The sequence below is a fragment of the Palaemon carinicauda genome, chromosome 19 (assembly GCF_036898095.1).
Source record: "Palaemon carinicauda isolate YSFRI2023 chromosome 19, ASM3689809v2, whole genome shotgun sequence".
NCBI classification, from domain to species: domain Eukaryota; kingdom Metazoa; phylum Arthropoda; class Malacostraca; order Decapoda; family Palaemonidae; genus Palaemon; species Palaemon carinicauda.
Window position 1 is genome coordinate 78056057 of NC_090743.1, and position 26482 is coordinate 78082538.

Genomic DNA, 26482 nt, shown 5'->3' on the forward strand with positions numbered 1-26482 from the left:
GCGGTAGCAGAGGTTGATCCTCTGTCTATTGTCGACGTTGTTGTGGCAGGGGCTTCCGACGAGTTAGGTCAAACCCCTGCTTTGGTTCCTGATGCAGCTGAAGGCTTAGTCCCCCCCTCCGAACATCCTTCGAGGGAGGAGCTAAGTCCAACGGTCTCTCCTGCAGGTGATTCTCCCCCCGGGGGAGTTCAATCAGATCAAAAAGACAAAAAGAAAATCATGAATGCTAAACCCAATCTATCAAGACCATCTTTAATAAAACCACCTAGAAATAGTGTTAGATCAAAAACTGCTAGTGGAAAGATTCCATCCAAGGGGTCTACCAAATTATAAACCATAGTTTGTTCCGTAACCGAAATACAAACCACGCTATTTATATGGGGTATTACTTTCGGCGTAGCTGAATGACGAGCCATTAGATTTTTAACGAGGGTTTACTACCCCTTCGCTAGTTAGCGAGGGGGTAGGGGAGCCCCCCTCACACACCGGTGAACTGATTCACTTCGCTTTTGGCTCGGGTGAAGGTCAGACGTCACTACCTCACCCTCGCATATTGACAGCCTTAATCTTTGTTCCGTAACCGAAATACAAACCACGCTATTTACATGGGGTATTACTTTCGGCCTAGCTGAAATGGCGAGCCATTGGATTTTTAACGAGGGTTAACTACCCCTTGCTAGTTAGCGAGGGGGTAGGGGAGGGGTAGCTAGCTACCCCTCCCCCCTCACACACTGGTGAAATGGTTCACTTCGCTTTTGGCTCGGGTGATGGGCAGACATGTCTGCTCTCACCCTCGCTTGGCAGCCATTAATGTTTTGTCTTTACTTAATTACTTACTTTTTCTTATACTTAATATATATATAAACATTCTTTATGTTTATGTATATATTTGGGTATAGAAATATAGTAAGTTTCCTTTTCAGGTTTGTGCTGTGTGTGTGTAGTGTACGACAACGTCACCGTGTAGTTCCAGGCCACCGCTGGGAGTTTAGATTGACTACGGTCTCTCTCTCTACTCGAGGTCGTTCACCCTTTTACTACTACCACGTACTATTACGGAAGCTTCTTTCCTGTGCGGGTTGTGTTGCTTTCCGTTTATTTGTCTCAATTATTTTTAATGAAATCTAATCGTATTTGTTAACTTTTCAGCTTTCTGTGGAGAACTCTTCCCTTCGGGGTTCAGTGGCTCTTACTATTTGTGATCATTCTTAGATGAATTACATAATTATAATTCTGTTTTTGTTACAGTTCTCCTCCCTTCCCCTTCTCCCGTGAATGTCAGTGGGGATGGAGGGTGCATACCTGGTTTGTAATTCTTATTTGTTCCGTAACCGAAATACAAACCACGCTATTTACATTGGGTTTACCTTTTAGCGTAGCTGAAATGGCGAGCCATTAGAACTTAACGAGGGTGTATTACCCCCGCGCTAGTTAGCAGGGGGGTAGGGGAGTGGTAGCTAGCTACCCCTCCCCTCCTCACACACCGGTGAACTGCTTCACTTCACTTTTGGCTCGGACAATGGACAGACATCTCTGTCTTTGTCCTCGCTTGGCAGCCAATGTTTGTTTTGTCTTTACTTAATCACTTACTTTTCTTTTACTCAATATATATGTAAACATTTTTTCGTGTTTATGTATATATTTGAGTATAGAAATCAGTAAGTTTCCTTTTCAGAGTTTGTGCTTGTGTGTGTAGTGTACGATATCTCCGTGGAACCCTCGGCAGTTAGGCCACCATGGTGTAATTTCATGGGTCGCGATCGAGTTTGACTTCGGTCTTTCTCTCTCTCTCTCTTTGAGGTCGTTCACCCTTTTACTACGTTACTTTTGCTACGTCTGAGTAGCTTCCTTCCCGTGTGGGTGGGGTTGCTACGCCGTACGTTTTGTCTCAATTAGTTTATGAATCTAATTGTATTTGTTGATTTTTCAGCTTTGTAGACCGATGCCTTTCAGGGTTTTCGTTCTTTCTTAGTGTTCATTAATTTTTAAATTACATAATTACATAGTTACATAATTATAATTGTTATAATTCTGTGTTGGTTACAGCTCTCCTTCCGTAAGTGTAAGTGGTTGTGAGGGCACGTGCCTGTTGTGTAATTCTTGTGTTCCTTTCCCTCGGGATTCCTCTTCGGAGCCTTCCCGGGGGAATGAATGTTAACTAAGGATTTTTATTTTTATTTTTCACAGTTACCGATCTAGTTCGTTTCTGTAATGTGACAACAGAGTGAGCTGTCTTGTTGAGGCCTGGGGATTCGGCTGTTGCTGCCTCCCCTATAGATCTTCGTCAGGGGCTTGTCTCCTTCTCCTGGAAGTACTCCCGTGACGATTGACAGCTCTCCAGTTAATTTTAGAACACTCAGTAGGCTCGCCTCCTTGGGTGGGTAACTTTCCTTCCGAGGAAAGTTTTCCTGTCCAGGCTTGAGTTTTTCCCCTTTGGGGGGTTCTTCTCTTGCCTTTTTTTCGTGCGACTATGCTCTTGGTGCTGAGCGGTCGCACCTGCTGTTACGCTCAAGGGGCTGGGCAACTGCAGGAGCCCCTATTCGAAGGATTGCTCTTTTTAGGTCACTGGCTGACCCGTCTCTTCTACGAAGTGTTTCTCTTTCGTTCGCGAGAGAGTACACTCATAGAGACTCCTCTTCGGAGGACTCTTCTGCTGTTGTTGCTGTTGGCCGCCTTCGCCGTAAGGCTCACCGTCCGCTACGTCGTAAGGGCCTCCCATCTCCCTATAAGGGTGCTAAGAGGCGCCTTTTTGAATCTCCGTATGCAGCCTGCAGCTCCTCCTTCTTGACCTTCCGCCCTGGTGCAGATGGACAGCAGTCTGACCTCGTCTTCCGACGGACAACGGTCTTCCGACGGACAACGGTCCCTTCGGGGCAAAGGGTTGCCTCCCACGGGAGTGCTTCCCTTGCGTGTCAGGGTTCCCCTGCGCGCCCTTCTGCAGTGTTCTCTCCTGCTCAGTGTTAGCGCACAGGCGCTCTCCTGCTCAGTGTTAGCGCACAGGCGCTCTCCTGCTCAGTGTTAGCGCACAGGCGCTCTCCTGCTCAGTGTTAGCGCACAGGCGCTCTCCTGCTCAGTGTTAGCGCACAGGCGCTCTCCTGCTCATCAGCGTTTTCCTGATCGCTAGCGCTCTCCTGTTCGCCAGCGCTCGTCAGCGCCCTCCTGATGATCATCGCTGCTGTTCCTGTTGGTTCCTGATACGCGCCCACGTTCGGCCGCGCAATCTAGAACTTCGGTTCAGGTCTTGGACAAGGTCTGTTCTTCTACGCACAGGATTCTACGCGTTGCCTTCTGCTCACCAGCGATCACCAGCTCGCCAGCGACCACAGACGCGTCAACGTTCGCCTGCTCGTCAGCGATCTCCTGCGCGTCCACGATCGCCATCGATCTGCCACGCGTGTCAGGTCCGCTGGACACCATCAGTAGCGTTCTAGCACTCGCCTGCTGTGGACCACGTTCTCCGGTAGCCGAGTCTTGCCGTGGATCTCCTCCTGAACGCCAGAGCACATCTGCGCGCCCTTTTTTGCCACGCACCAATGGGCGCCAACAGTTTTTCCTGACCGTCCAGGATCGCCTGATTGACAGCTTGCTTCAGCGCTCACCTTCCTGATGCACCTGCGCACCTTCTGTTTAGTGCGATGCGCGCTAACCATCCCTAGTCTCTTAGGCGTTAGCGATCGCCTACACGCCCGCGCGATTCTTCGCCTGCGCGCTAGCGTTTTGTTAACGCACCACCGCTCGCCAACGCGCCATCGCTTGCCAACGCGCCATCGCTTGCCAACGCGCCATCACTTGCCAATGCGCCTTCACTCGCCTACGGGCCATCGCTCGCCAAGACGCGCCATCGCCCGCCTACGCGCCATCGGTCTCCCGACCGCTTGCGCTCACCCATGCGCCCACGTGCCTGCGCGACCACACGCCCGCGCACATGCGCTCCAATATTCGTGAGCCTACGGTGTTCCATCGCGCGAACGTCGGCTCGATTCCTGCAGTATCCATTGCTCGTGTACGGGTCATCGCTCGCCTGTGAACTTTCGGATTCCGACCACCAGCTCTCGCCCTTCCTACCACGCTCGCCCTCCTTCTGCGCTCCCTCACGCACTTTCGTCTGCGCTCCTGCGTGCCCGCGCATGGGCGCTTCCACGTCGGTCACGCGCAAACCATGATTTGCCAACGCGCGAGCGCCAGGGCGATTGCGACCGCGATTCCCGTCGGGGTTTCACAACCTGGCCAGCCTGGCGAGTCGTCTGGAGCGTATTTCCAGAACACGGTCTTCACCCCGTAAACGCAGAGCATGGCACATGCAGGAGCAGGAAGAATCTTCAGGGAGGTCTGAGCAACATTCTTCTTTTCAGAACCTTGGTTAGCCCTTCCTCGCCATTTCCTGGAAGGGTCTTGCCAGAGGGAGCTTTCCGTTCGAGATTTCTCCGTCGGGCAAGGGGTGACTGGTTTAGCCCTTCCTCTTCTCCATCTCGTGGAAGGGGCTTACCAGGTCCTTTCCCTCCTCGGTTGCGACCCGAGGTTTTGTACAAGGAAGCTCCAGGAAGATCATGGGTACTTTTCTCCTCTTGGGCTCAAACACCTTGGCGTTTCGTCGCCAAGTTTCAAACTTGCAGGCAAGCTCGATGTTGGATCATCTAGACGCAGTGACCGAGGGCTTCCTCTCGGGGTCATCCATGGATGTCGACAAGCTCAGACACTCTTCCATTCTTGGACAGCGGTTGTGCGGAGGAAGTCAACTTCCGTTTTCACTCCTCCAAGGCGCTTTCTTCCAGACCCTGCAGACCTCCAGCGCCTCTTCTTTCAGCCTCGGCGGCTTAAGTTATCGGACCGGCTACGGCAGCTAAGACTAGGTGTCCAATAGCAGTCCCCTCCTGTCAGGGACAGGTAGCACGGGAGGCTCTCCCATAGGGGGCATAATCCTAGAGGGAGCGGCAGAGTTCACAAACTCTAGGATTAGCAACCCCCCTTGCAGGTCTCACGCTGGGAGGATGCCTAGGTTACTCATCCGGATAACAGCTTCCCGATGCCGATTCCTGCACGATCAATGTGATCAGCCAAGGATATCGCGCCTCGTTCTTATCATCTCTCCGTCTCTGTCAACGAATTCAGTGTCACTGAACCTCTATGCCATGGGGTCGGCAAGAGTTTTGCTCGTTTGGGTAGAATGATCCATGCCTTAGGAGAAGGTCCTCCATAGGGTCGTCGACGGCTTCACTCCCCGGCTTCTTCAGTCGATCCTTTCTCATATGAAAGTATCTGAGACGGGAATTCCGTCGTCGACCTCTCAGCTCTGATCAAGTTTGTCGAACAAACTACGTCCAGCGTGGAACAGCAGAATCGATAAGACTGGTAACGAGGCGGCAGGACTCCTTAGGCCCTGGATCGGAAGGACAGGTACTTCCAGTTTCCATTCCATCCATCTTCCAGGAAGCTCTTGGAATTCAGCCTAGACTTAAGATGCAGTGTGGCGATCCCGCCGCGGCATCGCAGGTTTTTCCCCAGAGAACTCTCCCTGCTTTCCTCATGGCCGCTCAGGAGCAGGCTTCCGCCTCCTTCACCTTTTGGAGGTTTGGTCAACTCCGGTAGGCTCGGGTTCGACCTTCTTCAACGCCGGGACAAGCTTCCGGGTCCTTACCATGAGTGAGGGATCATGGTAATTTGCTAGGAGCCTTCTCTACTTCTGCCTCAACATCTGGATTATCTAGCCATGATATTGAGTCAACGGCCTTACCATGTTGAAAACACCGCTTCTCGTCCGTCCAGCGAAGTTAAGCAACGTTGGGTCTGGTCAGTACTTGGATGGGTGACCGCCTGGGGACGCCAGATGCTGTTGCCTCCTTCTCCGAGCTTTCCCTTCAGTTGACTGTGGCAAGGCTGAGGAGAGTCGCAGTACCTGTTCTCAATCAAGCAGAGCTTTCAGCCCTACCTTGGAACGTTTCCTAGGTCTCTTTTCCTCATTGACCTGTCTAAAGTCCCGAACGGTCGCCTCAGGATAAGTTCCCTGTGGGGCGGCCCAAGTTCCGGTGGTATCAAAGCAACGATTAACCGGACTTTCTGGCCGCTATGGGACCAGCGGAACGTTTAGACCTGCAATGGGTGTTGACCTATGGAACCTCTTGATGGGAGTGGATATTCTCCTCCTTTCCCCACATTTTCGATACTGTTCTCGGACTCGTCAAAGAAAAAGGGGGGGGGGGGAGGGGCCATGTTCCGGTTCAGGCCTATGGTCAGGACCTGAAGGATACCTCTCCATCATTCAGGCAGGCTTAGGGGCCGTAGTCTGGCCCCTCTACAGATCCTACAGCTCCTGCCGAGTCGCTCCGTGCACGACGACTTCATGGTACTGCCGTATTCCAACCAGCAAGGGACGCATTTTCATACCTTCGCATCTTGCAGTAGAGATACTGAGATGATCCGAGATCCTCTCAATACCACTATCGGCTCGCTCATTCCGGGCAGAGGAATGTTCTCTCCGACTATATGAGCAGAGGAATGTTCTCTCCGACTATCTGAGCAGAGCCTCGCAGATAGAGGGTACCTGGGGGTCTTTGGCCTTTAGTAACCAGCAAGTCCTGGCCTGGGGGACCTGATCGCGACAGCTTGGAACTTCAAGCTTCCGCTGTTCTTCCCCCCAGTCTCAGACCCCAAGACTCTTTGGCAAGATGCATTCCGGTGTTGGTGGGACAACATCGACGCCTGCGTCTTCCCACCATTGTTGTCTGTTGAGAATGGGTCTCAACAAGACCAGGTTGTCTGTTAACCTTTCGATGGCCCTGAGAGCTCCACTGTGACTATACGCGGAACGGTTTCCGGACCCTCTGCTTCCCCTGACGGAACTCCCGGGAGAGCTTCTCCCACGGCACAGGCTACTCAAACAACCACACTACAACATCTTTCACGAGCCGGGGCATTGCTTCGGCTTCACGCCTGGAGACACTACGCCTCCTCCTCAAGAAGAGACAACCCGCTACAGTCGCGGGGCGGAGGTCACGTCACCTGCGATAGTCATCCGCAGGGATCTACCAGGCGAAGTGGAGAGTCTTCTGTGGTTGGTGTCGTGGGAGAGATACCTCTTCCCTTGAGGCCTCTTCTCCAGCAATAACGAACTTATTGCTTTTCGGCGGGAGGAAACTCCTTTCCGCTCTCGGCAGTGAAGCCTGTCGCTCAGCCTTTCCCTGGCCTTCAGGCTGAAAGGAGTAGACTTTTTCCTTCCCGCTGGACCTTTCCTCGCTCATGCGAAGCTGCGAACATCCCTGCCCCCAGTCGGAGTGAGACCTCCTCCATGGAGCATGGTTCGGACTTTTTAGTCCCTTTAGAGATCTTCTCAAGAACCATTACGTCAGGCCTCTGATCGTATTCCGTCTTTGGGGACGGTGCGCCTGCTCACTCTGGCCTCGGCCAGTGTGTAAGCAATCTTCTTGGTCTCGTACGACTCCGCCCTTTCTAAGGAATAGGGGAAGGCAACATTCAGGTTCGCTCCTGAGTTGTTTGCTAGACTCAGAATCTTGGGGTCCCGGCCCTTCGGTCCAACTCCTTCAAGATTTCGAGTCACCATTCTGTATCAGATGACCCAAACCTTCTCCTTCTTGCCAGTAAAGGAATCGAGGGGTTATCTTTGGGAACAGCTGCAGTTTGTCCTCACGTGCAGCCGGGTTGGGAGCACAAGAAGGACACATGGGAGAGTCACCAGTGTACCTCTTCAGCTCGGACTCAAGGACATTCATCTCGACCTGACTCCAGACCCTCCCCCGTCGCGTCGCCCTACAGCACGATGTCGGATACATCGCAACGTCCCTCGCCTTCGAGTAGTACTACTCTGAGACGCAGGTGCTACAAGCTGGAGTCTGGAAGCGTCTAATGACCTTCGCAGGGCGTGACCCACAGGAGTATCGATACGTTTCTATCGCTCTGTGGTGGCTACACAACAGCTGGTCTAACCTCAGGCTCCTTTTTGGACAGGTAGCAGAAGGTTGAGGGCATTGTTATCAGGTTTTAGTCTGCATGAACGAAAGAAGTATGTCTGGCCCTTACTTCTTTCTTCATCGTCCCCTCTACTGGGAAGCAGCATCCTGGTCTCTGCATAGCTGACCTCAAACCTCTGCAGGTAAACCATGCTTCCTTGTGTTCCGAGTATTGAGTTAATACTGTCGCGTCCCCCATACCCTGACGAGGTGGTATTGGGAACGTCCTAACCCAGAGTTCCTTATGGAACTCCAGATCAACTGCCTAGGACGGGTCACACTTCTTCCTTCACACACAAGCTTATGTAGGCCACACGTTTCCTTGCGGAGCAAGGAACTTGTGAGGTGCAGGGACTCCTTTTCTCGAGTGCGACTCACTCGGATTCTGAGTCCCCGGGTAAAGCCAAAGCCAGTATGGCTGGGGACTTTCCACCCTTCCTAAGGGGTAAGTCACCCAATGTAAATAGCGTGGTTTGTATTTCGGCTACCGAACAAATGACAAATTCGGAGATAATTTGTATTTTTTCTAACCATACAAACCTTATCTATTTACACATATTTGCCTGCCAGCCCTGTCCCCCAAGACAAGTCCTACCTCTAAGTGAAGTGAAGCAGTTCACCGGTGTGTGAGGGGGGGGGGATAGCTAGCTACCACTCCCCTACCCCCCTGCTAACTAGCGCGGGGGTAATACACCCTCGTTAAGGTCTAATGGCTCGCCATTTCAGCTACGCTAAAAGGTAAACCCAATGTACAGTAGATAGCTAAGGTTTGTATGGTTAGGAAAAATACAAATTATCTCCGAATTTGTTATGTTCCTATTCCCTCGGGGTTTCTCTTCGGAGTTCCTCCCGGGGGAATTTTTGTTAACTAATTATTTATTTTATTTTCCCAGTTACGATCTGGTTTCTTCGTTTGCCTAAATGTGCCAACGAAGCAGAGCTGCCCTGTTTGTGCCTTGGGAGTCTGCTGTTGCTGCCGCCTCTCTAGGACATCGTCATGGGCGTGTTCCCTTCTCTTAGAAGTTCTCCCGTGACAACTGTCAACTCTTTAGTTTATCTTAGAACGCTCAGGAGGTTCGCCTCCAGGGGTAGGTAACTTCCATTCCGAGGGAGGTTCCCTTCACAGGTATGAGTTTTTTCCCCTGCAGGGGGGAACTTCTCTTACCTTGGTAATTCCTGGATGGATTTTCCTGGTCCTCGGGCGGTTATGCTCGTGGTGCTGAGCGACCGCTCTTGTAACCATGCTCAAGGGGCTGAGCGGTTGCAAGGCTGGACCATGGAATTTCGTGCGACTATGCTCTTGGGGCTGAGCGGTCGCACCTGCAGCTATGCTCAAGGGGCTGAGCAGCTGCAGGATCATCTTGTGACCTCTCTCGTTCGCGAGGGAGGCCACTCATAGGACTCCTCTTTGGAGGATTGCTCCTTATAGGTCAGCTTGCTGATCCAACGGCCCTAATGGGCGCCATCATCAGTGTCTTCTAGTCTCTTCTACGAAGTGTTCTCCTCTCTCGTTCGCGAGAGAGGCCACTCATAGAGACCCCTCTTCGGGGGACTGTTCCTGTTCAGACCAGCCGGCTGTTCGGGACCTCTCCGCAGTTCGCCATCTCCTAGACCTGCTGACCTGCTGTCTCCGTTCCTGGCTGCTGATGCTGTGGGCGCCTACGCACCCCGTTACCCAACGGGCACCGGTCCCTTCGGGGCATAGGGGCTTTCTCACACTGTGAGTAAGTCCCTTAAGCGCCAGGTATCCCCTGCGTGCCAACGTTTTCCTGCTCGCTCGTGCGTAATTGAGCGCAAGCGCTCGCCTAATGTTCCTGAGAATTCCATCCAGAGGAATCCTGTTCCAGTCCTGATCGTCCTGTCAGCTGTCCCTTCATCTTAGCGCACGCGCTCGTGCTCGCCGATGTTCTTCCTACGCCTACGATCTTTGTACGCGCGCTAACGGCGATGATCTTCTTTGCGCGCCAGCGCCGACAATCTTCGTACGCGCGCTAGCGCCGACAATCTTCGTACGCGCGCTAGCGCCGACAATCTTCGTACGCGCGCTAGCGCCGACAATCTTCGTACGCGCGCTAGCGCCGACAATCTTCGTACGCGCGCTAGCGCCGACAATCTTCGTACGCGCGCTAGCGCCGACAATCTTCGTACGCGCGCTAGCGCCGACGATCTTCGTACGCGCGCTAGCGCCGACGATCTTCGTACGCGCGCTAGCGCCGACGATCTTCGTACGCGCGCTAGCGCCGACGATCTTCTTTTGCGCGCTAGCGCTGACTATATTCTTCACGCGCAAGCACCGACGATTTTCAAGCGCTGACAATCTTCTTACGCGCGCAAGTGCCGACGATCATCTTGGCTGACGATCTTCTTTCGTGAGCGCTCGCTGATGGCGCGCTAGCGCCGACGATCTTTGTACGCGCGCTAACGCCGATGATCTTCTTTTGCACGCTAGCGCTGACGATCTTCTTACACGCGCAAGCGCCGACGATCTTCTTACGCGTGCAAGCGCCAACGATCTTCCTTCACGAACGAGCGCTGACGATCTTCTTACGCGTGCTAGCGCCAACGATCTTCGAGCGCCGTTGATCTTCTTACGTGCGCAAGCGCGGACGATCTTCTTGGCGAACGATCTTCTTTGGCGCGCTAGCGCTGACGATCTCCTTACGCACGTAACCTCCGACGATCGTCCGCGCACAGGCTCCGATGGTTCCCCGCGCCAACGATCTTCTTACGCGCACAAGCGCCGACGATCTTCTTGTGCGCGCAAGCGCCGACGATCTTATTGTGCGCGCAAGCGCCGACGATCTTTCGCACGCAAACGCCGGCGATCTTCAAGTACCAACAACTCGTACGCGTGCACGCTGACAGCCGCGCGCATGCGCCTACTTTTTTCACGGGCTCTTCAATCTGATTCCTGCTTACCCTATGATGTCTCTCTCGCGCGCCCGCATGAGTGTGTTTTCAACGGTCTCTCGCTTGCCACCCCTGGGTTTTTTCCCATCGCGCTCGCGCGCGACCCCTGGGGTTTTCGCATCGCGCTCCCCCTACCAAGGTGAGACCTTCTCCCACCGCACCAATGGGAGAAACCCCACCTTGAGCAGGAGATTCGTCCCGTGTTAGGGAGAGAAGAGCCCTCAGACTTCTTTGTTGGAGTTACATTTCCTTCCTAGGAGGGAATCAAAGGACTCTAAGAGTTCCCCCAAGTAGAGCATTTAGGGACAGGAGACTTTGCTGCTAGTTCACCAGGAGGAGAGCAGCATGATTCAGAGCACCACTCCGTGGAAGAGCTTACCAGGGGAGTCTCTCTTGAGAGACTCTCTAGCCGGCAGGTGACATTCTCGGCAACAGAGATCCTGAGTCAGGAGAAGGTCGCAAGGTGCGCCATACAGGCCACTTCATGGCTGGATGTCTGGCTAGGGTCTCTGGGCATCCTGCTGCGACCCGAGGATCTGTCCAAGGAGAGCATCAGGAAAGCCCTGGAGACCTTCCTTCTCTCTGGCACACGTTCCATCGAGTTTCTGGGCCACATAGTTTCGAACTTGTGGGCAAACTCGATCTTGAAACGACGTGATGCGGTGGCTGAGAGGTTCCATTCGAGGGTCCCAGCCGTGGATACCTGCAAGCTCAGACACTCTTCCATCTTGGGAAAGAGTCTGTTTGAGCTCAAGGATGCGGAACAGGCAGCTGAGAGGTGGAGGAAATCGAACCACGATCCTCTTCTCCAAAGGGCTCTTACATATAAGCCCTACAAACCTCCAGCACCTCAACAACCTCGCCAATCCTAGACGACGAAACCGGCAGCGGCAGCAAAGACGAACGTGTCCAAGCAGTAGCCCCTTCCTGTCAAAGACAAGATTGATTGATTGATTTAAAGTTTTCAGGCATCCTGACATCTGAGGTCATTGACGCCGGTCAAAGACAAGAAGGGCTGAAAGTCCTCCAGGGGAAGCAAGAATCCTAGAGGGAGCGGCCAAGGCCACAAGCACTAGGATTGGCAATCCCCATGCATGTCCACCAGTGGGGGGATGCCGGCAAGTTGCGTCCGATTCCTGGACGATCTCCGTGATCAGTCAGGAATATCGCGTCCCGTTCCTAACGTCTCTTCCTCCCCTGACAGCGAATCCAGTGGCGTTGAGCACCTTTGCCATGGATCGTTAAAGGGGCTAGCCCTTTGGGTTGAATTCGAGACCATGCTCAAGAAGGATGCTCTCCAGGGGGTCGTCGACGGCTCCCCAGGCTCCTTCAGTCGACCCTTTCTCGTAAAGAAGGCATGTGGAGGCTGGAGACCCGTCATCGACCTCTCATCTCTGAACAAGTTTATCAAACAAACTCCATTATGCATGGAGACAGCAGACACGGTAAGACTTGCAGTGAGACTGCAAGACTTCATGTGTACACTGGATCTGAAGGACGCGTACTTCCAGATCCCAATCCATCCGTCTTCCAGGAAGTACTCAAGATTCAGACTAGACAACAAGAACTACCAGTTCAAGGTGCTCTGTTTCGGTCTCTCCACAGCACCCCAGGTATTCACCAGAGTGTTCACCCTGATATCTTCTTGGGCATGCAGAATCGGCATCCGTCTCCTCCGCTATCTGGACGACTGGCTTATCCTAGCAGACTCGGAGTCGACCTTTCTTCGACACCGAGACAAGCTTCTGGGACTTTGCCAAGATCTAGGGATCATGGTAAATCCCGAAAAGTCTTCTCTGCCTCCATCTCAGTGACTGGTATATCTAGGCATGATATTGGACACCAATCTCCACAAAGCCTTTCTGTCAGACGACAGGATAGCAAGGCTGAGGAGGGTCACAGATCCGTTCCTCAGACGAGAAGAGCTTCCAGCCCAATCGTGGTTACGTCTCCTAGGACACCTTTCCTCCTTGGCCCGTCTGGTTCCAAACGACCGCCTCAGGATGAGATCCCTGCAATGGCGGCTCTAGTCCCGGTGGAATCAAGGCCTCGATTCCCCGGACATTCTGGTTCCTGTGTGTCCTGCGGAACGGACGGACCTCCAGTGGTGCGGGATGGAGGGAAACCTTCGAATGGGAGTGGATCTTCTCGTACTCCTCCTGGATTTGATGCTGTTTTCGGACGCTTCAAAAAGAAGGGGGGTGGGGGGGCCCACGTTCTGAACCACAGGATCTCAGGCCTGTGGTCAGAATCAGAAAAGTGACTCCACATAAATCTGCTAGAATGAGGGCCGTATATCTGGCACTTCAACAATTCCAACAGATCCTGGCGGCCCACTCCGTGGCGGTCGTGAGCGACAACTCCACGGTAGTGGCTTATACAGTATCTATAAGCAGGGAGGTACCTTTTCGCAGCAGCTATCTCATCTTGCAGTAGAGATACTGAGATGGACCGAAGCCCACTCGATTCCACTATCGGCTTGCTTCATTCTGGGCAAGAGGAATGTGCTCGCCGACAGTCTGAGCAGAGCATTGTAGATAGTGAGTACCGAGTGGTCTTTAGATCCGCTAGTAGCCAACAAAGTCCTGACTTTGTGGGGTTCCCCGACGGTGGACCTGTTCGCGACAGACTTGAACTTCAAACTTCCGCTGTACTGTTCCCCAGTCCCGGTCCCCAAGGCACTCTGGTAAGATGCCTTCCAACAACGGTGGGTCACCATCGACGTTTACGTATTCCCACCGTTCGGTCTGATGAGAAGGGTGCTCAACAAGACCAGACTATCGGTCAACCTGGCAATGACCTTAATAGCTCCGCTATGGCATCATGCAGAGTGGTTCCCGGGCCTTCTGCAGCTCCTGACGGAATTCCCGATAGAACTTCCTCCACGACACGAGCTACTTAAACAACCACACTGCAACATCTTCCACAAAGCCGTAGCATCGCATCAGCTTCATGCCTGGAGACTATCCAGCATCTCCTCACAGAGAGTGGCTTTTCGCAACAAGTTGCGGAAAGGATGTCTCGACACCTGCGAAAGTCATCTGCACTGGTCTACTTGGCGAAGTGGAGAGTCTTCTGTGGTTGGTGTCGTGGAAGGGGTATCTCTCCTCTCGATGCCACTATTCCAGCAATAGCGGAGTTTCTTGTGTATTTGCGGGAAGAAATGCGCCTTTCGGTCTCGGCGGTGAAAGGCTAACGCTCAGCCTTAAGCCTGGCCTTCAGGCTGAAGGGAATGGACATTTCTTCTTCACTGGAACTTTCACTAATCATATGAAACTACGAGCTCACCTGCCCTCAGTCGGAAGTGAGACCTCCTCCATGGAACGTGGTTCGTGTCCTCAGGTCTCATAAGAGACCTCCGTTCGAACCATTACGCCAGGTCTTCTGATCGTCACCTGACTTGGAAGACAATGCTCCTGCTCGCTCAGGCCTCAGCCAAGCGAATCAGTGAACTTCATGGTCTTTCGCACGACGTCGCCCATTCAAGGGGATGGGGGAGGTAACATCCGGGTTCATCCCTGAGTTTGTTGCCAAGACTCAAAATCCTAGAGTTCCGGACCAACGGTTCGACTCCTTCAGAATTTCGAGTCTGTTCTGTAACAGATGACCCAGACCATCCCCTACTGTGCCCAGTAAGGAGTCTGAGGCTCTATCTTAACAGAACAGCTGCAGTTCGTCCTCGAGTGCAAGCCCTGTTTGTGAGCACACGAAGGACGAAGAGGAGGGTCACGAAGTACATCATCTCAGCTTAGATTCGCAGGGTCATCCACCTCTCCCTGAATCCAGACCCTCCTCCGTCACGTCGCCCTAGAGCACACGATGTCAGAGCCATCGCTACGTCCCTGACATTCAAGAGAAACTTCTCAGTGACGCAGGTTGCGGTGTGGAAGCGTCAAACGACCTCAACAGCCCACTACCTGCAGGACGTGACCCACAGGAGGCTCGTTCTCTATCGGCCCTGTGGTGGCTACACAACAGCTGGTCTAACCTCAGGCTCCTTAATGGACAAGTAGCAGAAGGTTGAGGGCATTGTTAACCGGTTTTAGTCTGCATGAATGAAAAAGTATGTCTGCCCTTACTCTTTTCTTTATCCTCCCCTCTCTTGGGGAAAGCAGCATCCTGGGTTCTCTGCATAGCTGACCACAAACCACTGCAGGTAAACCATGCTTCCTTGTGTTCCTAGTATTAGATAATACTGTCGCGTCCCCCATACCCTGACGAGGTGGTACAGTATTGGGAACGTCCTAGCCTAGAGCTCCATCTAAGGACTTCAGGTCGACTTCCTAGGACGGGTCACACTTCATTCCTTCACACACAAGCTTATGTAGGCCGCACATTCCTTGCGGAGCAATGAACTTGCGAGGTGCAGGGACTCCTTATCTCGAGTGCTACACACGTGGATTTTGAGTCCCCGGGCAAAGCCAAAGCCAGTAAGGCTGGGACTTACCACCCTACCTAAGGGTTAAGTCACCCATGTAAATAGCGTGGTTTGTATTTCGGTTACGGAACAAATGACATATTCGTAGATAATTTGTATTTTTCCTAACCATACAAACCTTAGCTATTTACACATACTTGCCCGCCAGCCTGGCCCCCGTGAAGTCCTACCTCTAAGCGAAGTGAACCAGTTCACCGGTGTGTGAGGGGGGAGGGGTAGCTAGCTACCCCTCCCCTACCCCCTCACTAACTAGCGAGGGGGTAGTTAACCTTTGTTAAAATCTAATGGCTCGCCATTTCAGCTACGCCGAAAGTAATACCCAATGTAAATAGCTAAGGTTTGTATGGTTAGGAAAAATACAAATTATCTCCGAATTTGTCATGTTTCTGAAACACTACAGCTGCTATTACTTGGGCCTATTACAATGTCTATCTGTACATTACTTCTCTCAACAGCTACATCATCATCTCTGCTCACATTATCAACATTTATAGAGTAGGTTTCCTCAGCTACACTCATGCTAAGCTCATCATCACCGCCTCTAATACCTACGTTCGAATCCCTGAACAACCTATGACCGTAGTCAATATCTGTATCTAATCCTGACCTGGTTACTATCATTTCAGGCACTTGAACTTCACTTAAAATAGGATTCACACACTTGGAGGTAGTTAAATCATTGCCAACAATAATGTCAACGCCATCTACTGGCAAAGTATCCACGACTGCTAGTTTTACATCTCCTGTTACTAACTGACTTTCCAATTTCATCTTTAACAAAGGACAAACTACACAAGTGTTCAGAAACCCACCTAGCATAACTTTTTCTTTCATGCTGATTATTACATTGCTTGGTACACTCTCTCTCCTAACGATTGATACGGCCGCTCCCGTATCCCTAAGCAAAACTATTTCCCTTGAATCACCTCCTTTAAGAGAAGAAACTAAACCTTCAGACAAAAATTCACCATAATGTTTCCTAGTTTCTTTCAAGAGACTATTCATTCCTGAAGAAAGATTATTAACTAGTGACACAGGTTTCTTCACATTCGTATTTTCTAGTGTGCAATTCCTAGCTATATGCCCTTTCTTATTACAATTGTAACAAGTGACCTCTGAATTACTGACTGCCCATTGGCTCCTACAGTACCGAGGAATATGACCTTCCTTCCCACATGTGTAACAATAATAATAATAATAATCCCTGTTCCTATTATCGTTATTGTTAGAACTACCTTTACTATGTTGTGCCTTACTTGACAAAAGATCGTTTTTCTTTTTACTGCCACTTAAACCATGTGTGAGACTGTACTCATCTGCTAACCTCGTAGCACCGGCAAAAGATGTTTCACGCCTATCTTCTATATATAATTTGATGTCTGGGGATATGTTATCTTTGAAACTTTCTAACAAAACTAAGTTCTTGAGATCTTCAAAATTATCGACTTCAGCGGAAGTCAACCAATCACAAAACGATCTTTCTAACTTCTTTCTGTACTCTGCATAAGTACTAGTATCATCTCTTTTCAAACTTCTTAACTTCTTACGGTACGCCTCTAGTACCAATCTGTAGGCACTAAGTACGGTTTCTTTCACAGTATCATAATCTCCACTTTCATCCTCAGACAAACAACTATACACAGAATGTGCTTTACCACTTAAAACTGATTGTAAATACAAAGTCCACTGTTTTTTAGGAGAACCTACTCTGTTCATTAATTTTTCAAAAGACATAAAATATTTTGTAACATCTTCCTCATCAAATATCGGTATAAGTTTGAGCACTGCACTCATATCTAAACTATCAGTGTCACTATTTCAAGATGAATTACTTCCTGATCTGCTACCTGACCGTCTGTTATGAAGAGTTTGTCTTAACCCTGGATAGGTACGGTCCTCGGACACCCCTTTAAGGGTATACTCGGACGCGAACGACCCCGACGCCAAAAAAAATTCTTGAAAAATCAGTTTTTGCAGTAACCTCCTTTTTTCTTTTGCCAAAAAAAACTTCAATGAATGCTTAAAACAACTGTAAAGATAAATACTACTCATCTGCAGAAAAACTATTTATTATAAATATTTTAAAAAATTAAGTAGAAAAAAAAAAAGACCTGACATAAAAATTCATAAAAAAAAAGTTTATACATATATACACAAATCCTTTTAGGAATTGATTCTTGAATGTTTAGGACACATCTTGATGTATTTTGGATGAAGTCAGACCCATGGAGGTGAAGATCTGAAATGAGAAAAAAAGGGTAACTTTTTTTGGCCAAAAAAAATTGTCCAAATTTCATGAATTTTTTTGGGTACCCAAATGAAATAGGAAGTGGCTAATTTTTTTAGGGAATAAACATATGTTATCCTAAAATAGAAATATGTAAAAAAATCTTCATTATTTTGTAAATTACATTTATATCAGGGGCCATATCTAAAGGTAATTTTTTGAGTACTTGGAAATTTCGTAAAAAAATACATATATTTAATATATAATATGATATTTATGCAGGTAAAAATATATCAAAATATCACAAATTCTATAGGGAACAAGAATATATATAGATAGGGCAGCTTACGCTTCGGATATGTCCACAAAATGGCCGCCAACCACACTGACTCAGACTCCCTAATCTGCCACTTGAAATGTAGGAAGGGTATGTCAATTTCAAGGTGTTATTTACTAATCTAATTATTATTGGATATGCATAAAAATTGTATGGTGGGTTGCTGGATAATTGTCGATTATTTTACGACTATAAAATTAAAATTCTGACCCAAAAAATTTTTTTTGAAGGGAAATAAAATCGAAAAAAAAAAATGTAAAACAATATTTTAGCTAAAAAAATTTGATGATATTCAATCAAAAAAAAAAGTAAACAAAATTTTCCGACAAATAAACATCTAGAGGAATCATTACTCTGTGATAGTTCCTTAGTACGTAGTAATTTTGAAAGAATTGGGAAAAAACGAAAAAATGGCAATCACCGGAAAATCGAACACATACCTATATATACGCCATATCTGGCTAAAAAAAAGATAGGCATGGGTAGCCAGATCATCTAGAAACACTTTCCAACACTATAAAAATATAAGTTTTGCGACACTACTTGCCAATTCCTTACGGTAACATGACTAAGCAAAAAAATGCAAAACAAATAAAAAGGGGCACTCGTGGAAAAATGGCCATTCTAATATACGGCATTTCAGAAAAAAAAAATTTCAGCCACGTGCTAGGCAAACCATCAAGGCATATTTTCCGACAAATAAACATATAAATGAAATATTACTCTGTGATAGTTCCTTAGTACGTAGTAATTTTGAAAGAAATGGGAAAAAACGAAAAAATGGCAATCACAGGAAAATCGAACACATACTTATATATACGCCATATCTGGCTAAAAAAAAAATAGGCATGGGTAGCCAGATCATCTAGAAACACTTTCCAACACTATAAAAATATAAGTTTTGCGACACTACTTGCCAATTCCTTACGGTAACATGACTAAGCAAAAAAATGCAAAACAAATAAAAAGGGGCACTCGCGGAAAAATGCCCAACATTCTAATATACGGCATCTCAGATAAAAAAAAAAGACATGCACGTGTTAGCCCAACCATCAAGGCACACTTTCTAACACATAAACATGAAAAAAAAAATCAATAATATACGGCAATTCCTTACTACGTAGTAAATTTTTACAAATATTGAAAAAAAACAGAAATTGGCAACCGCAGTTAAATACCCAATATACCAATAACTACGTCGTATCTGACAAAAACAAAATCACGCATGGGTAGCCAGATCATCTAGACACACTTTCCAACATTAAAAAAGCAAAAGTTTTACGACACTATTTCGCAATATCTTACGGAAAAATGACTTGGCAAAAAAATTAAAAAAAATTAAAAAGGGACACTCGCGGTAAAATGCCCGATATTCTAATATACGACATCTCAGATAAAAAAAAAGACATGCACGTGTTAGCCCAACCATCAAGGCACACTTTCTAACACATAAACATGAAAAAAAAATGAATAATATACGGCAATTCCTTACTACGTAGTAATTTTTACAAATATTGAAAAAAAACAGAAATTGGTAACCGCAGTTAAATACCCAATATACCAATAACTACGTCGTATCTGACAAAAACAAAGTCATGCATGGGTAGCCAGATCATCTAGACACACTTTCCAACACTAAACAAGCAAAAGTTTTACGACACTATTTGGCAATATCTTACGGAAAAATGACTTGGCAAAAAAATGAAAAAAAATGAAAAAGGGGCACTCGCGGTAAAATGGTCCTCGTGGTGATGAACGACATTTTAACTAAAAAAAAAAACATGCACATGGTAGCCAAACAATCCACCAAGACTTTCCACAACTGATAACCTATACAAGTTGCACCATTCTACGACAATTTCATAATACGTAATAACTTTGATAATTATGCAAACTACCTCAGAAGGGTAAACTCGGACGCGAACGACCCCGACGCGTCTCAGAAATCGGGGAAGGAGTACAGCTACAGCAATGCACATCTGGACACTACTAGAGCGTGTAGGGGAGACACCTCCTGCAGGTCGATCACCCACAAATACAGTCACAGGGGTGAGTCACGTGAGAAAAACCTGTTTTTTTTTGACGCTCGGGGTCGCAAACGACCCACCGTACCTATCCAGGGTTAAACAAGCCATTTCTAACTCATGCTTATGCTGTCTTTCATTTTCTTCTTGCTTTCTTTCATTTTCTTCTCTTTCAGCTGCTCTTTCATCTCTCTCAAACTTCCTGTTCTCTCTTAAGAACATAATTGCGGAGATCATCGCCATCTAGACCAAAAAGTTTACCTGAATCTATCAAATCTCTCGTAATTGCACTCATTCTGCTTCTTTCTATATTCTCCCTGTTTTCAATTGGTTATGTAGTCGAAAATCCTGGCAGGGTCGCCAACTGTTACGATCCTCGTGGGGATCGAACCAGGTTCTTTTGAATTGATTAATTAAATTAGGATTACTCAACCACTACCCACATCGAAATAACGGAATATAGAAAGAAAACTCGCAAAAGAAAACATAATTTTATTTACAACTAGTCAAAGGTCAATGTTTCTTGATTGAGTACTTAGGAAGCACTGAACTAAACAAAGAAAATCATCTGATTAAACTACACTCCAGCAAATATGGGAACAGTCAAGATAGTAGACAAATAATACTTAAAGATAATACTCTTCACAGCAGCTCTCGACGGTTGACAGGAACGTAGATATTTCAGGTCTGGGCGTTTCGCGGTTGGTAATAAAGACAGGGGTCAACTCGTTCTGACATCTCGGACAAGGCTGGTCACGTCTGCATTCTGGTCCTCACGTCTTCTCTCCTTCCCTGTGCTTGCTCTCCCTCGTTCTCTCTCTCGTCCTCTCTATCTCTCTCTCTCGTTCTACTTTTCGTACTCTCGTTCTATCTTTCGTACTCTCTGCTTCTCTCGTTCTCGTTGAAGTTTATATACCCCTGTATACCCCTGTATTTCCATATAAAGAAATTTTCTCCTTTCTTCGTCCTTATTGGTTTTCCTTAAAACCACGCCTCTTTGATAACATCTTCACGAAGGCTGTGCTGGTGTAATCATGATCCATATGGCGCTATAATTGAAGCGAGACATGTTTACCTTCCGTTAATGTATATTCTTCGGCGACAACACTGCTCTCCTTGTCCTATGGGTCCTCGGATTGCTACGAACAGACGATCGTTATGCCCAAGGTCTGCTGAACTAGGCACATCTAATAAATATCTTGATCTCCATCAACGACCGTGACAGTTTCCTGTAAACACTAGCGGGACCTCCTCTCTCTCTGCCTCTTAAGAGTAGATAATTCACATGTTTTAACATTTTTTTTCTATATTATTCTATCTACCCATGACACCGGTACATGTAGGTGTGTCTGGAAACGAGAAGGCAGATTTACTGGCAAAGAATGCTGCTGCTGAGTTGCAACCAAGAAGGTATCCCATTCCTTGTGATGATTGTTTACCCAACATTAAGAATTTCATTTCTATTAGTTGGCAACAGCATTGGTATGGTTTAGTTGAAAATAAGATGCGAGAGGTAATGAATGTTATATCCCCCTGGAAATATAACATGATGCCCCAAAAGTGGGAGACTACTCTTTGTCGTCTCCGGATTGGTCACACTCGGTTGACACACGAATATTTGCTTACTGGCCAACACCAGCCATAATGCGACGACTGTTTGGTACCCTTGGCAGTTAGGCATTTGTTGATCGAATGCCCCACTTATAGTAGTGAAAGAAATAGATATCTGTTTGAGGCTCAAGGTGAAGATGGCAGGTTCATCCTTATCCTTGCCAAGATTCTTGGACATGATATGTTCTCCCATGCTTACGGTATTTTTAGCTTTACTTCAGAAGCAGGTCTTCTGAAAGCTATTCAACTTTTAAAAAGACATCTTTGCTTTAATAGTTTTAATTGAATATTCTTTTATTCTTTATTTATAATTAATTATATCGGTGTCAATGACCTTAGATGTCAGGATGCCAAGAAACCTCAAATCAATCTATCTAACCTGTACTGGTCAAAACTCAGGTCAAGGGTGAGTCAACCCTATTAAATAGCATTAGGTTTTTCATTGTAGGTCAAATGACAAATTTGGAAGTAATTTGTATTTTTTCTTATGTACAAATCTTCACCTATTTAATCAAATTGACCCACCATCACCTGTCCCCCATAAGTCCTGCCTGCAATCAAAAGTGGCAAGATACTACTACTGTGAGTGACTGGTGGTACCCGGTTACCCTGGATACCCCTGCTACCCTCCCACTAACTATTGATTGGGTGGTTGCCACCTTGCGTTAAAGTCTTTATGGCTAGTCTTCCAACTTTGCCGAAAGAATCCCTATTAAATAGCTAAAGGTTTGTATGTTAGGAAAACTATAAATTACTTCCAAAGTTGTCATGTTTGGAAATGATTTTTATTTTTCCTAACTATTTAAACATTGAGCTCTTTACACTTACTTGTCCTGCCATCACCTATCCCTCGGAGAATTCCTGCTTGCAATCAAAAGTGACGTCATTTTACCAGTGTGGGTGTGAGTGGGGTGGCCAGTCTAGCCCCCCTCTATCTAGCAGTGGGTAGTTACACCTCCCTAAAAGTCGTTAGGCTAGTTTCAGCTGTCTCTGAAATATATTTACACTGTAAAGAGCTCAAGGTTTGTAGTTAGGAAAAATAAAAATTATTTCTATATTTGTCATATATTTCAATTTGATTTGTTTTTTTATTAATAAGCTGTAATATTTATTAACAGATGAGCCACCAAGAATCCAAGACAAATCTTTGAGCATCCTGTGAAAATGGAAGCAGAAAACTCGCCTTCATTACCTTTTATAAAGAAAGAAAATGAATATTTTGAGGAAAATGTTTCTGAAATGACAGTTGATGGATCTCTTTATGACCCTTCCATTATAGTCAAGAAGGAACCAGGATATTTTGACAGCGGTGAATTTGATGCAAACTATTCATGCCTATCAGAAGAGGGGAAGATAGACAGTCTAAGTGGTGACAAAGAACAGGGGAAGAGAGACAGTCTAATTAGTGACAAAGAACATGGAAAGAAGATTATTAAGGAAGAAAATTCTCAGTTACATTCAGCAGTTACAGAGGGATTTGACATGCCATTTGTATCTTGCGAAACTCTTTTTAATGAGAAATTAGGTGATGATAGAGACGAAGAAGTGTACAATAATGTGAATGCTTTATTTCAAAGTAGTCTTTCTAATACAGATCAGCATGAAACCCACAAAACAACTACTGGAGACGGACCTTTTACTTGCACTGAATGTCCAAAAAGTTTTTCTCGTTTAGACGCCTTCAAAAGACACTTGCGAGTACATACTGGAGAGAAGAATCCATATGCTTGTTCTGAATGTCCTAAAAGTTATAATTATTCGAAAAGCTTAAAGATACACATGAAAACTCATACTGGAGAGAGACCCTTTACTTGTCCAGAGTGCCAAAAGAGCTTTTCTCTTAAAAATACACTCAGAACCCACATGAGAACTCACACTGGAGAGAAGCCTTACACCTGCAAGGACTGTGAGAAAAGTTTTACTCAACTTAATAATCTCAAGAACCACATAAGAACTCATGCTGGAGAGAATCCACGTTTAGCAAAAGATCCCCAGTATGAATGCAAGGAATGTTCAAGAAAATTTTCTCGTTTAGATGTCCTCAAAATACACTTGAGAAGTCATACTGGAGAGAAACCATATACTTGCCATGATTGTCAGAGTACTTTTTCACAATCAAGTAGTCTTAAAGTCCATAGGAGAATTCATACAGGAGAAAAACCATACTTATGTAAGATATGCCCTTGCAGTTTTAATTATTCTAATCACCTCAAAAGACATATGCAAATTCATACCACAGAGAAGGCCTTTGTTTGTACAAAATGTCCAACTAGTTTTTCTCTCTCAGGACATCTCAAAGCACACATGAGGTATCATACAGAGTAGAACTCCCATATTTGCTGAGACTGTTAAAGAAATTCCAGAAAATAAATAAAACGTTAATCTGGAAAGAAACAGTTTACTTATCCCTAGTGTCTGTCTGAGAAATTTCTCTTAATAATTTTTTGAACCACATATAATTATGTATCTTGGATAAATTTATTTGTATTAGATTACCAAAACATTTTTTTTTTTTTTTCATTAGAGTCCCCTGAAAAGGCACATGTATCCTCAAGTTTATATAAAAAAGAAATCCTTCTATTGACATATTTTAAAGCAGTGTTTTTCCTTTGATTAGACTTGCAGTATATATAAGAACTTGAAAGGAAAGATTTTGATCTTTTGCTTACTACATATTACTTAATTCCAACGCATATACGGTAAAATAATCCCTCAGCTATCGTGAGTGTTACATTGTAAGCCCCCTTCATGATAGCTGAAAAACTGTGAAATAGATACAAATTTACAGTATATTTTAATTTTTTTTTTAGAATTTATACTATTTTTTATTATCTTTATAAATTTAAGTTATAAACTCTTATCTTTAAAATGGTCTTATTGCAGGAAGTTATGCCCCTTCACTGTCTTGTTATAAGTGACATTTTCCGTTGTTCTCGTATTGTTTTGGTCTTAGATGTAGAGAACGATAGATTTGTTGTGATGCAGCAGTGGCGGCCTTCATCTGCACCTTCTCCCTTTTGTAAGCATATTGACGAGTTTCATGTTCTCTATAGGTAGCATTTTCTTCAGATGCCTGGATTCTCTGCCAGAAACCTTAGAAGGTGCACAATTGTTAGCTGACATCGTTGGGCTTGAAAGTAATTCACAATTCTAGCCAAAAAATGCAAGAGAAAAAACTGCAAAACACAGGTAAAGCGCAATGTCACCTATGTATGTGTTGAAACAAAATGGGCAGCATGGGATACTTGAGACTAATTCTGTGGTTGCACAGCTAGTCAGCGGCCAGGATAATGATCGGTGTGCTTTGATTGGTTGTGTCTTCTCTACTGGGCAATAGTATGCCTTTTACAAAATCACTTGAGTAAGCTAGGCTACTCTCTTCACTCTTTACGTGTTTCGTTTTCCAAATGTGCAACTTATGGCATACAGTACTACGCATTTTCATCTACCCGACAAACTGAGAAAAAACTCTACCTGTACATTGTGTTCTCGCCGCTAAACCAAATTTCTGCATTTTATGTATTACTGTAATTTATATTACTACTTTTTAGGCTAAAAAGTTACCATTTAAAAAAAATAAAATCCAAAAAAGTAAAACTTCACTGCCGACAGAAACCTCGCAATACAAGGAGTCTGCTATAGAGATTTACATATATTTTCATAAATCTGCTATGAACTGAGGTAGCGATATGAGAACCGTGATGTTGTGAGTGATTACTGTATAAACTTTTTGTCCTTTGAAATATATAGTGTCTTCAGTGGAGCTGGAATAGCCATTGAAATCATTAACAAGATAGTTGATAGGTTGGCCAGGGCACCAGCCATCCGTTGAGATACTACCACTATAGAGTTATCTAGTCCTTTGATTGGCCAGTCAGAATTACATAAGATCCCTAACTCTGGTTACAGCACATGTTGTCTTTGCGTACGCATGCATCGAATAGTCTGGCCTGTTCTTACCACATTCTTCTCTATCCTCATACACCTGACAACATTGAGATAATTAAACGATTCCTCTTCGCTCAAGGGGTTAACTACTGCAATGTAACTGTTCAGTGGTTACTTTCTTCTTGGTTTGAAAGGTTTAAAGGCTACTCATGAATGGCAGAGGCAAGGGACAGTGGCATTGCCCTATCAAGCAGGACAATGCCCTAGTGGCTGCTGATGACTCAGCAGATAGACCAATAGGCTCTCCATAGCTCACAAGGAGGGTGAGGTTGCAGCAACCAAAGAAACTAACAAGTTTGAGCACACTCGAACCTCAGTCTGGCGTTCACTAGTCAGGGACGTTACCACATCGAACTCACTAGGGTAAGGTTAGAATAGACTCTCTAGCTGTGGCAAGTAGCTCTTCTAGGAGAAGGACACTTCAAAATCAAACCATTGTTCTCTAGTCTTGGGTAGTACCATAGCCTCTGTACTATGGCCTTTCACTGTCTTGGATTAGAGTTCTCTTGCTTGGGGGTTACACTCAGGCATACTGTTCTATCTTATTTCTCTTCCTCTTGTTTTTTTTTTTCAAGTTATTATAGTTTATATGTGAAGGATCTAATTTAATGTTATTTTTCTTGAAATATTTTATTTTGATTATATTTCTTCTCTTTTAGTCTATTTGTTTTCCTCACTGGGCTATTTTTCCCCGATGGAGCTCATGAGCTTATAGTATCTTGTTTTTCCAACTAGAGTTATAGCCTGTCTTGTAATAATAATGATAATAGTAATAATAGTTCGTAACAGGTGTTAAACACAGGCAGGTAGCCCCACCCACTCTACTTTCAAAGACTACTCTTTTGTTTCTGTCTGCAACAAGTACGGTCATGTAGTATTATTGCGTCGTGTCCAAGGCTTTTGATCTTATTCTCATACTTTTTGTCTGAGTGGTTGTTATTGGCTTTGTGTTAATAATGGAAGGAAGCAGGATATGATTGTAGGTTGAACAATGTATCGGTTTATGGTATAACCAGTGATAGACCC

At 46.1% G+C, this 26482-nt stretch overlaps 1 protein-coding gene and 1 pseudogene across 3 annotated transcripts in view; both read left to right on the plus strand.

The window, feature by feature from the left end:
- Positions 1–26482, plus strand: part of LOC137658691 (gastrula zinc finger protein XlCGF8.2DB-like) — a 560850-nt gene that overhangs the window by 473929 nt on the left and 60439 nt on the right. For 2 of the 3 annotated variants that reach the window (XM_068393682.1, XM_068393681.1), the window contains one exon: positions 22627–23902. The exons of the other annotated variant lie outside the window; for it this stretch is intronic. In XM_068393682.1, the coding sequence (XP_068249783.1) occupies positions 22673–23833 (1161 nt within the window). In that variant the 5' untranslated portion in view covers positions 22627–22672 and the 3' untranslated portion in view covers positions 23834–23902. Of the gene's footprint in view, positions 1–22626; positions 23903–26482 lie in introns of those variants that run through there. 3 annotated transcript variants of the gene reach the window in all.
- LOC137659334 (5S ribosomal RNA) lies at positions 5718–5836 on the plus strand (annotated as a pseudogene).